The following is a 12,800-nucleotide window of genomic DNA, read 5'->3' as shown; positions in this document are numbered from 1 at the left end:
GTCAAAGTTTATTCCATGGATGTCATTTTTATTTGCAGCTATTTCTATACAGCTCACTTTGACAGCATCCAAGTACCATCTACAATATCCTGTTTCTCATCATAGCAAATGCAACAGTAATAGTTAGATCAGGATGGCTCTTAGAAGCCTGTCTTCACGTAACTTGCTTTTTGGGGCTGAAGCTTTCCATGCTTGGTCTCATCCCAGAGGGGAGCTTCTGGAATCTCAGGGAAATCCTTCAGCTGTTTTGCAGTTATTGGAAAATGGAAATTACACATTTCAACATTAAGATCTGTTTTTGGCTGATCAGTAACTCAATTAACAGCTAGGAAAAGCCCCTCCACACTCTGCATATATACAGTTCTCTCTGAGGAGTAGTATCCTTGCTAGATTTTTTTTTTTTGGGGGGGAGGGAAGTGTGGGGGGAAAGAGAGAGATTTTAAATCAAAGAGTCAATCATTGCTATTTCTTTGATATTTACAAGGAATCTGCTCATCCAGAGAATATTTCCCTACCCAAGATGAGGTCCTCCATTCATAAGATCAAAGACCTGTGCCGGATTCAGCAGCTGTTTGAATCTTCTTAGGAATTTTACACCCTGGTTGTCTCCACTTTTTGAGTTGACAAAGACCAGCAAGGGGCTTGTGCAGGACGGGGGGCAAGTGGCTTTCCAGAACCCTGAATGGGAAGAAGGAACACAGAAAAGGTGAAGCTGCACTAGGGGAAGGGCAAAGAAAGAAACAACCTCACACCTAGCAGTAACGTTCTCCAAGCACAGGGATGAAGAAGTTAATTCTTTCTCTGAGGTGCTGACATACGCAGAGTAAATGCCAAATGGACACAGCACTGAATCCAGCACGAACCACCTTCCACCAATCATGGGGTCAAATGTTGCAGTTCATCTAGCCAGATGCTTGAATTGTCAGCTTCCCCACCTCCCAAAATTGCATTTTGCAGTATGAACAACAACAGCTGCAGCAAACTTTGGGGGCAATAGCAAATAAACTGAATGTAATATCAAAATAAACAGCCCAAGGAACTCAATGCTGATAAGATTATTCATTCTCATGCTTCAGCCAAAATCTCCAGTTTGAGTTTTACTTGAAATTTTAGCAGAATTCAGTTCAGGGCCTTGGGGTAAAAATATCTAGTTGAAAGGCCTGTAACTGAAAGAGAGAGGGGAAGATATTAGTGGATACTTACCATCTGAATCAATGCTGTTCAGAGCCGTGGGAGGGATGACAGATACTTTACAGAGGCCAAGGGGGCACTTAGTTGGCAACAAGTCTTTACAGGTTGTGTGTACCTGAAATAATAAAACTGTATTCAGCCAGATCCTTCTAGGTCCTGTTCCACAATGCAGAAACCCAGCCCACTTTGAAAACAGGACTTGAACAGCCAGGAAGTGGGAGGGCATCCAAAGAAATGGGAATCAACAGTATGAAGTGACCAAAAATATTTTAAAGAAAGCGGTCTAAAGGCTTGTCTACTTGAGGATTTAGGCAACTTAACTACAAGTGTGAAGTTAATGTACATAAATTGAAGTGCATGAAAACCATATGGACACTCATTCAGAAGTAAAGTTGCCTTAATTCATAAGCTACATTAAACACAGGTTTAAAGCATTTTCACTTATGCTCATTAACTTCACACCTTTAGTTAATTGTCTTAATTTTCATGAGTAGACAAACCCAAGGGTATGTCTACCCTGCAGCTGAGAGCAAAACTCACGCTAGCAGGGCTTGAGCTAGTGTGCTAAAATTAGCACTGCGTCTGTTGCAGCTTGGGCATTCAAGCACACTGATCCCTTGGGTTTAAGCGCTTTTGGCTAGTCCAAGTCTCTGCAGGAGTGCAATGTCCACAGTAAGAAGAACAGGAGTACTTGTGGCACAGTGCTATTTTTAGCATGCCAGCTCAAGCTCTGCTAATGAGAGTCTGTCTACCTGGGCTAGGCAGATCGCTCCTAGCTGCAATATAGATACATCCCATGCAGCAAACTGGGTTCACAGTTCATTCATCTCTTCTGTTAGCTTTCCTCAGCCCTTCCTGTTTATACACGCTGCCTTTCCTTTCGAGATGGGCACTTGGCACTCAGAGCACATGATAACAAGGTTGGGACCCACAGGGCCAAGTTAATCCCTGGTATAACTTCACCCACCTCAGTGGGAACAGCTGGGTGCTCAACCTTTTTGGAAATCAGGCCACTCAGTTAGGTGCCTAAATCTCATTTCAGGTACCCAGTTTTCAACATTTTGGCCCAAGTGGGGACACAGAAAGTAGGAATAAAATGAAAAGTTGGGAAAGAAAAAGGAGCAGTGGAAGAGGGAACACAGAGAATGGAAAAGCTGAGAGAAGGGAGGCAGTAGGGTAAATACACAGTGTGGGTGCAACTGACATGGTGTGGGGTAAGATAAGAAAGAAAGGATGGTGATAAAGTGCCCTGCATAGGTAAACAGAAATTAGGCTAGTGACCTTTTTGCTCCTTTCTGATGTATGGAGAAGGCCTGGCATAAAGGTTATTTTGTTTTTAATTTCTGTTGTTGTTTATTTTTAACATGAGAAATTCATGTACTGCTTTTTCCCCTTAATACCTCTATAGCCAACTGGAAAACTAGCAGGATTTATGATGTCATAGATATTAAGCAAGTGAAACCTGTTGAATTGGGAGGGGAAATGTTTTTTATTGAAGTGGTTTAAAACTCCCTGCTTTGTTGTTTGTTTCTGTTAATACCTACTCAGCTCTAAACAGTGGTTTGTTAAAGATTCATCATCTCCACCCACTGCAGCTAAGGGCCAAGGACACACCCTATACACTTTAGATTCTTTCATCAAAGACCTCTGGTAAAAGGACGATGGATAGACATGACAATCCAGGTATTTCTAAGGGAACACACAGGCAGAAAAAAAAATCCAGAGTATTTTTGGTGTGAAAAAGCTTTTCAGGCCTTATATATTCACATCCCAGTGAAGCAACTAGGCACAAGCTTTACTTCTTACCCTTTGCAGGCCACCTATGACATAAAGAAGAACATGGATACATTTGAATGAGAACTTGGCCTCAACTGTCGCTTCACACAAACAGCAGTAACAGAGCACACAGCCATGTGTACACCGAGCAGTGAGGAGCTGACACTATCACAGAGGTACACCACATTCACTCAGCTTACCATAGCTTTGCACCAGAGACAGCGCCAGTCTTGTAAGCGCAGAACGCTGCCACATGTTTTATCGCACACCATGCATTTGGCACTCACGGGGAGGTTTCCTTCCAGCCACTGGTGTGGCATTGAAATCTGCAAACCAAGCACAGAGGGACCACTGTAAGATTCCAGACTACAACTCTAAGAATATAAGACATGGTGTAGCAATGAGACACACACAGATGTGATGCTTAAGGCCAGCAAGGGCAATCTCTAGGAAACACCTATTTATCGATCTTAAGTACTTACATGGAACTGAGGCACAGATAGGCTAAGTGACTTGCCCAAGGTCACAAAGGAAGTCTGTGGCGGAGCAGGAACTTGAATCCAGGTCTCCCAAGTCCTAGGCTAGTGCCCTAACCACTGGACCATCCTTCCTTTCCCAAGACTGAGACATAGGGAACCACACCCTTAACTACTCAACCTCAAAGCACCATGTTCTGATGGTCCATAACTCTACAGTTATGTCTCTGCCCATCATGGAATCCTATCAATATAACACATGAGTAATAAAGGAAGGCTCTTTCATAAAGAACATCACTTTCTGACACCAAGTGGCTTTACATACCATTTGCATTTAAAGACAAAGTCGATTATTTCCACAGGACAGTTAATTGTACAGAGTATTTGCCAGCCAGTATTTTTTTTTTTTATAGCCTCAGGCCATGCAGTTCCGTCTAATTTTTCCACATCAGGACTTGGGGAAAGAAGGCTTCAATTGCTTCTAGTCATTCCACCCTGATCTCTCAAAAGCAGCATGTGTGGAGGGACAAATGCAAAGTAGACTCCACAGTTCCAGCTATTCCAACCCAGAGGGGACATGGTCTAGGCCAATACATACCCCATCTTCATCTTCAATGATATCCTTCCCAATAGACGCCAGTGTCGTCCATTTGCAGTTGTTGGTTGCCCGGACAGCACACCGTTTGTGAGCTTTAAACTTGCATACTAAAGAGGAAGAAAAATAAATTAATCCTGCCACTGAACACATACAGTATGAGCATAAAGGCTGACTGAGCAGTGAAACACAGAGCTTCAAATGTCTGCTCCGAAAGAGAGCACCCTCTGCCTCGTTAGCAATGGCAAAACTATCAGAGCTTAATGCACTGAGTTGGTTAAAAACCTCTATTTTGCTCTAACTGCTAACTCTTGCTCCTCATTTTCACCACTGGATTGTACAAGGGTTAATTATCCCCTTGTTAAATATGACATGATATGTACAGTAAAATATGCCTGCACCCCTTTATACATCATGGGTGTAACCTTCTCCTGCTAGAAGTATGAGCCGCAAGAAGCTGTGAATGTCTCCTATGCCAAAGCTGAGCAAGAGTAACCTCCTGAGATTCAAACACTTATATGCACTTGCTGCTGTGAATAATAAAAAATACACTTGCAATTTGATTCTTCAAAAACGGATACTTTCACACTTCGGATTTGGAAAATTCTAATATGCTATAGTAATGATCTTGGCAGATCAAAAATAAGTGCTTCACCACACCACTGCTAGATCCAACAACATAAGAACAAGCATTAAAACTACACACACTGTCATCTTCCTACAGCCCTCTAAGGACCAGATCCTGCATTCATTATGCACCCAGCAAATTCCCCAGGAAGCCAACAGGAATCTGAGAGCAAAAGGAATGTAGGATCAAGCCCATAAGAGTTCCATTCTTACATACTCTGTAGCTTTCTGAGTGTTTGGTGTCACTTTTCTTCTGGCCCATTCTGTAGACAGTGAACAACAGATACACTGTTTTAAATGATCTTTGGAATACACTAGTGAGTCACCATGGCAATATGCCCTGAGTGAGAGACAATAAAATGCTTTTACCTTCACATGAGAGTCCATGCGACGTGACCCCAGATAATGCCTCCCGGCACACGTTGCAGTACGTTGGCCGAGCATGTGAGCAGGCGTACCAATTATGCATCCCTGAGAAATGGTCCATACTGTACTGCGTAGACTTAAAATAAATACAGTACAGTAAACCCTAAGGTGGAAGTTGAGAGTTTTCCTAAGAGAGAAACTCAAACATAACAGACAGAAAAGACAAAAATAGCACCACCTTTCCTGGGGGGTAGGGAGAGGGCAGGCTTTGTGCAGTTAACACACTAGGCAGGCTAAGCACATAGAAAGACAAGGAGTTCGGTTGCTACAGACCAAGCACCTGGATACACTGCAGTTGCAAGAGGCTGAATCCTGAGCAGGTGTGACAAGTCAGGGCAATGGTGGTAGGCTGACACCAAGCATTTGAAGACAAGGGGTGCGAGGTATGTGTTCTGTACCTACCTATCCTGTGGTAAGTGTTCTAACACTCACCAAGAGGGGAGTGTACAGAGTACAAAAGTCACTGTAAGAGGGAGTTGTGCATGGCAGCAGTTTGGAGGTTTCGTATATAAGATCTGATCCAATGCCCACTGTAGTCAATGAAAGGACTCCCATTAATGGGAACTGGGTCAAGCCTGTAAACAGATGTTATGTGGAAGGAACTGCACAAAACGCAGCTGGTAAATAAGAGAGTTCTTCTATTACCTCAAAGTGCTCACGGTTCTGTATAGTCTTCAGTGCTGCAATCCAATCTTCCATCTCTTTTCTGTTATCTGCACAGAGGATGAGTTTCCGACACGGGGTGATAACCTGACAGGACAGAGAAAATCATTACGGTGAGTCCCAGGGCTGCCAGGAAGAACAGAGAGCAGGGAACATGGAATAAGAACAACCTTTATCACATGAAATTAAACTGCTTCTGAGGACAGCCTCAGCAATCAGCTGTATATCTCTGAGCAAAGAGCAATGACACTTTAATGGTATTGCTTGCCTCTGAGGCCAATGCTCTCTTTCCATAGGGTTTACAGAGCTGAAGAGTTTTTTGTTCCTACTCTGACTTCTGAACTCATTAATAACTAGAGTTTGAGAAAAGCACTGGAGAGTCATCCAAAGAACAGCACAATACAGAAATCAATCATACAACAGCAATGTCAACATATTAACTGCATGGATATTGCATGAGGTTTTTTTAAAAATAAACATTTGATGGAATTTTTCATATTAATTTGAACAATATTAAACCAATTTCTATTTTATTTTGTTTACATGGCAACATGCCAACTTCTACCAGTTAACATTCCTATGCAAAATATGTGGTACACTGGAGTTAAGGCTGTAACTTTCAATTACTTAAAAACCTCAAAACCAGGATATGATCCTATCCTACAACAATGCACACTTTCATCACGAGTGACTGTGAAAGTTGCAAAGCAACCTGACTGTCTGACTCTTATTGATAAACTGTTCCAGGTCCTCCACTCCATGTGCTTTCTCTCCTGCTGCTTCCTCCATCATGGCCACCTGCTTTGCGGCCACATGGAGTTTATAAACTTGTCATGGAGTCACCAGGCCAAAGCTCTGGAACTACTTCATATGAAGCCAGTCAGGACTCTGGTGTAGCATGCCTCCTCTCTCTTGAGCATTCGGTCACCAGGGCAAGAAGCTTACACAGCTTCAACCTTCCTGGATCTGACCTCAGAACATTCAGCATCCCCTTCCACACCGTGTGCCTCCTGCAGCGAGTCCGCTCAGGCAGGACTCCTGGGGAAGCCAGAGGGCCCTGCACCCCAACTCCACAGTCAGCAGTGACTCTCAGCCAGAATGTAGAACAGAAGGGTTTATTAGTTGACAGCAGGGCCGGCTCTGGCTTCCCCAGGAGTCCTGCCTGAGGAGGGCACCGGGGGGAGGGCGGCCAGAGCGCCGGGGGGAGGGCGGTGAGCCCGGCCGTGGCCCCGCTCTCCCCGGGGGCCGGAGCACCGCGCCGCCCCCCTCCAGGTGCCGCCCCAAGCACAAGCTTGGTGGGCTGGTGCCTGGAGCCGGCCCTAGTTGACAGGAACACAGCGTAGAACACAGCTTGCTAGCACAGAAATCAGTGACTTTCAGCCAAGTCCATCTTGGGGAGTCCCAGGCCAGATGCCCTGGACTTCCCCTCTTTCAGTTCCCCAAGCAGATTGCCCAGCTACCAGCAATCCGACCTCCGACACCCCAGCCCCCTTGCTCCTCCTCCTGGTCTTTGGTCTGGTCTATACTACCCGCCTGAATCGGCGGGTAGAAATTGACCTCTCGGGGATCGATTTATCGCGTCCCATCGGGACGCGACAATCGATCCCCAAATCGGCGCTCTAACTCCACCAGTGGAGGTGGTAGTAAGCGCCGCCGACAAAAAGCGGCAGAAGTCGATTTTGCCGCCGTCCTCACAACGGGGTAAGTCGGCTGCAATATGTCGAATTCACGTAGCTGAATTTGCGTATCTTAAATCGACTCCCCGCTGTAGTGTAGATGTACCCTCAGTCTCCTTCCCAGGGAAAAGAGTCACCTGTCACCTGGTTGCATCCCCCTCCTGGGTCTCAGGTTACGAAGGGCACCTGCCATAGCATACAGACAGACAGCAGAAGCAGCCTCACCTGCCCCAGAGGGTCTCAGCCAAAGTCACACATCCTTATTCCCACCACCTAGGCATTGGTGTAGCACACAGGGAAACTGAGACACACACAGTATTCATGCAAAACAGTAAAACTCACATAGGCTCAACAGTAAGACTCGCATAGCTCACATACAACATAACAAGGGGAAATCCCCACTTTGTCACAAAACTCTGCAATGCTCATAATGTATGCAGAAACTGTTCTTAATAATCATTCTGACAACAGCACTCCTAAATGTAAATTCTTGCTAAAAACAACAGATTATAGATTAATCACCCCATTTTGGAGTTGGGACAAGTGAAAATATGTTTAAAAATTAGGAAAATATTCCATAATTGAGATCATCGTATTGTTTAAACCTCTTATCTCCAGAAAGCCTGATTTGATTTACCTCAAACTTTCCATAAAAATTCTAAGATTACACCTGACAGAATGGTTTTGTTTGGGTTAAGATAAGGTATGTGTGCATGTCAAAAGCAGGCTGATAATTGTGGGATACTCTCAACTTTAACATTGCTCCGTAACAAACCTAAAAAACTGTAATTCAATATAGCCCTAAAATCTGCCCTAGAGACTTTTAACAATAGCATCTGTGTCTAAAGCAGCATGGACGAGAAAGAAGATTTAGCTGGAAAAGTTCAGTGAATCTAGCACATTTGCTGCTGCTTTATCCAGGTTTAATCGTAAAATCTTCTAGACAAAGTCATAGTCTGAAAATAGTAATATACCTCTACCCCGATATAACGCGACCCGATATAACACGAATGCAGATATAATGCGGTAAAGCAGTGCTCCGGGAGGGCTGGGGGGCGCACTCCGGCGGATCAAAGCAAGTTCGATATAACGCGGTTTCACCTATAACGCGGTACGATTTTTTGGCTCCCAAGGACAGCGTTATATCGGGGTAGAGGTGTACTGTAGATCCCTGCAAATGAATAAAATCATTACTGGGGGAAGAAATAGCAGTCACATTTAAGCATGGACCATCTGTATAGAGAATGTGAAATCTTAGATTTAATTTCCGCAAGAACTCTCTCGTTGAGAGAGTGGAATAGCTAACAAGACCTGGTCCAGAAGAAACCCTTAAGGGGGCTCAGGCCAGGGCTGGTGATTTCAATAAAGATTGACCAAGAGTGGCTCAATTTTTTCAAACGTGCATATAAAAAACGTTAATTTTTTTGGTGCTGTGAAATTAAACAATTAAATAACATGGAACCTGTTATACAACTAGATATAATTGAGAACCAGGGTTAATTTGCCTGTAAGGAGAACTCCAGACATGTTTTTAAATGGGGCAAAAGGATTTCCTCCCAAAATTAAGCAGATTAAGAGCTAGAGGAAACACAAATATTTCTCCTCCCATATTAAAGCAATCTTCTCTGCCCTTTAGATTTCGCTGATTTCTTTCCTCCCACTCTCTCTCTCTTTAATTCTTGGCATTTCCCCCCTCTCCACTCTACTTGTTTCACTCTTCTCCCTTTTTCTTCATGACCCATTTCCTATTTTGGTGGAATGTAAATCTCTCTCTAATCAATATTAATGGGAAAATAGATCTTTCCTAAATATTTCTGATTCAAGATAGGAAGTGAGTGGAATATGGAGGCTATTTCTTCCATTATGGCTCATGAGATGAATTAAAAAACAATAAACATGCCTGTCAACCTATCAGTTTTCTACAGCCAAATTCCAGTTTAAAATTAAAACTTCCTCTTTATGCCATACATTAATTATCGCAATAGTAGATCAAACACTGGAAAATGCATATGTAACTGTTGGCAAACGAATATTCACCTAGAAACATTATTTTATTTTCAAGCTCTTCAGAAAATACACCCCTTTTTTAGAGTGCAGCATATACCTAGCCCTACCCAGACTTTGCCCAAACAAAAGTGGCATCAGTAACTAACAAGGTACAGTTGGGCCACATTTAATTCAAACCAAATGGGGCAGAATGCACCTTTAAAATAAGCAGAGGTCTCTTGCGGTAGGGACACAGCATGCAATACTCCATCTTAAACCCAGGGCACTACACTGCAGCGGGGAGCATGGCAGCGTGGCTACTGTGGCTTGGGCTGCAGTTCAGACTCTCAAGCCAAGGGGGTCAGATGGGCTGAGAATCCAAGCTGCAGCCTGAGCTGCAAGGTCCACACTGCTAGCAGGAGTCTCTCTACCTGGGCTGGGAGGCTTGCTCCCAGCTGCAGTATAGACAGACCCCAAATGGCCTGACCTGCACAGCAGGTAAGTAATAAGCAGACTCAAGCATCATACCTATTCACACATTTTTAAAGACAAATCCTTCCATGGCTCCTTGTTTTCTTTCAATTGCCCGTCGGTTAAGGATGACCCTAGAATGGAAAGCCAATGGAGCCTTCCTTCTTCCCCTCAACTGGAGCCATTCTCCACAGTGAACCCTGCCATAGGTAGGTAACAGTCAAGAGAAATTCTTCAAACTTTTTTGAGAGCGTCTCCTCACAGCGCTGTGGTGCACTTCAGCTAGCCAAGCCTGACTGACAGCAACCGCACTTCAAAACAACATTCAAGTTACACGGTGATTTGACTAACTGCTGGGGAGTTGTAACTTGAGTTGTTGCACCCTCACTGCATTACTAGCTGACGTTATAGCCCACCTACCCAGTGGCAGATTAGCCACTAGGCCGACGGGGACCGGGCCCCCAGAAAAACAGGAGCTCCCATGTCCAACCCACTTGGCACTCCTGCTTGGGAGCAGGGTCGGGGCACAGGGTTTCCCTCCGCTCCCCAGCAGGAGCACCAGGTTGACAGGGCAGGGCAGAGCAGGGCAAGGCAAGGCAAGGAGTGCCAGTGGGGATGGCCGCAGGGGGGGACTGCAGGTGGAAGGGATAGGGAGGGCCCCCACTTGCTCTGGCCCATGGCCCCACAAACCCAAAATCTGCCTCTGCACCTACCTCCTCCCCCTCCATTCCTTACAGGCTAGTTAGCTTGAGAATAAAACACCACTTCCATCGAGCTAGACCAGTGGTTCTCAAACTTTTGTACTGGTGACCCCTTTCACATAGCAAGCCTCTGAGTGTGACCCCCCTTATAAACTAAAACTATATTTTTATATATTTAACACCATTATAAATGCTGGAGGGAAAGCGGGGCTTGGGGTGGAGGCTGACAGCTCGTGACCCCCCCATGTAATAACCTCATGACCCCCTGAGGGGTCCTGACCCCCAGTTTGAGAACCCCTGAGCAGACAGTTTTGGATGTGGATGGTAGTCAAGTTAGAGGTAACAAATGAGTTACAACTTGAACTAACTGTGCTGTGAAGACACACCCTAAGGGCATGGCTAGACTTGCAAATGTAGAGCTCTGGGAGTTAAACCAGCCTTTGGAGACGGCAGCAGGGAAAACGCTGCCCTGTGTTTACACTGTCAGCTGCAAATGCACTGGCATGGCCACATTAGCAGCTCTTGCAATGCCACAAAAAGCAGTGCACTGTGGTAGCTATCCCAGCGTGCAAATGCAAGTGGCTGCAACGTGCTTTTCAAATGGGGGGAGGTGGGGTGGAGAGTGACAGGGAGTGTGTTGTGTGTGAGGGGAGAGAGAGTGGGTTTTTGGGGTGCTGAGAGCGTGTCAGCATGCTGTCTTGTAAGTTCAGACAGCAGCAGACTCCCTTCCCCCCTTCCTCTCTCTCTCACACTCACAACAAGCAGCATTCCACAGTAATGGTTGCTTTGTCCCGGAGCAGATAAGCATGCCGGCTGTCAAAAACGGAGTTTTGAAAGGACAGATCCGCATTCCTGCAGCCGATTCCAAAACAATGACAAGAGTGGCCACTTGACTTCAGTGGATTATGGGACGTTTCTGCAGGTCAACCACAGTGCAGTAAGGCAACACCTCGTTCACACTGACACTCGGGCATTTTAGCTGGGGCCCAGCAAGCTTTATGCTTCTCGTGGGGGTGAATTACCAGGAGCGCTCCAGCTGCAGAGTCCAGGCACTCTACATGCCTTGCCAGTGTGGACACATCGGGAGTTAGAGCGCCCAGGGCTGCTTTAACGCACTCTAACTTGCAAGTGTAGTCAAGCCCTAAGACTACAGAAATACTGGACGTCACTTCCAGACTGCTGTTAGAAGCAATGTGGAGTTTATAAAAGATCACACATATAAAATATGCAATGCTGAGCATGGACACAAGAGTAGCTGAGCGGGTACTCTCCACCACAGCTGCAGATGATACCGACATCCTAAAATGTCCCTCTCTCAATTTGCAACTGCCAGATTTCAGGGCAGGGACCTTATTTCCTGTTTATTCTGTAAAACACCCTGCACACTTCTGGGGCCACTGTAAAAGTAATAAAATATTGACTCTACATACATTAAACTTGCAGCCTTACTGCCATGAACATCCTTTGAAACGAGTGGAAAGTAAGGACATGACTTGAATAGTCACCCATACTGGAGAAGTGCAATACTTGGAGGTTTCTTTCCTTTTTTAAATAAAAAAAAAAAAAAAGTAAAATCACAGAAATGTCAGGCTGGAAGGGACCTTGAGAGGTCATCAAGTCCAGGCCCCTGCTCTGAGGCAAGACCAAGTAAACCTAAACCATCCCTGACAGGTGTTTGTCCAACTTGTTCTTAAAATCCTCCAGTGATGGGAATTTCACAACCTCCCCTGGAAGCCTATTCCAGAGCTTAACTACCCTTACAGTTAGATAGCTTTCCCAATATCTAACCTAAATCTCTCTTGCTACAGATTACTTCTTGTCCTACCCTCTGAGGTGGACGTGGAAAACAACTGATCATAGGGTTACCATACGTCCGGTTTTTCCCGGACATGTCCGGTTTTTCGGCAATCAAACCCCCGTCCGGGGGGGAATTGCCAAAAAGCCAAACATGTCCGGGAAAATGCCGGCCGGGCACTTCCCCTCCCGCGGCTGCTCTGCTCCTCCCCGACTCTTCGGCTCTGTTTACGAGCCGAGCGCTACGGGCTTTGGGCAGCCCCCATGCCTCCGGACCCTGCGCCGCCAGAGCCCGGGAGGGGAAGTGCCCGGCCGGGGGCGCAGGGTCCGGAGGCATAGGGGCTGCCCGAAGCCCGAGCGCTACCAGCTTCACGGTTTGCCAGGCAGCCTCCAGACCCTGCGCCCCCGGCTGGGTGCT

General features: G+C 45.6%; 1 protein-coding gene across 6 annotated transcripts in view; it reads right to left on the bottom strand.

Annotated features, from left to right (window-relative positions):
• Window positions 1-12,800, bottom strand: part of DGKD (diacylglycerol kinase delta) — a 111,957-nt gene that overhangs the window by 28,751 nt on the left and 70,406 nt on the right. For 4 of the 6 annotated variants that reach the window (XM_034780583.1, XM_034780580.1, XM_034780582.1 and 1 more), the window contains 6 exons: window positions 5,737-5,841; window positions 5,035-5,194; window positions 4,042-4,148; window positions 3,168-3,293; window positions 1,204-1,306; window positions 516-678 (listed from right to left, as the gene is read on the bottom strand). In XM_034780583.1, coding sequence (XP_034636474.1) covers window positions 516-678; window positions 1,204-1,306; window positions 3,168-3,293; window positions 4,042-4,148; window positions 5,035-5,194; window positions 5,737-5,841 — 764 coding nt within the window. The remainder of the gene's footprint in view (window positions 1-515; window positions 679-1,203; window positions 1,307-3,167; window positions 3,294-4,041; window positions 4,149-5,034; window positions 5,195-5,736; window positions 5,842-12,800) is intronic. The other 2 variants (XM_034780581.1, XM_034780585.1) reach the window with 1 other exon arrangement.

The sequence above is a fragment of the Trachemys scripta genome, chromosome 9, assembly GCF_013100865.1.
Source record: "Trachemys scripta elegans isolate TJP31775 chromosome 9, CAS_Tse_1.0, whole genome shotgun sequence".
Taxonomy (NCBI): domain Eukaryota; kingdom Metazoa; phylum Chordata; order Testudines; family Emydidae; genus Trachemys; species Trachemys scripta.
Note: the sequence above shows the minus strand (reverse complement) of the source record. Positions and strands in the feature narration are given on the sequence as shown.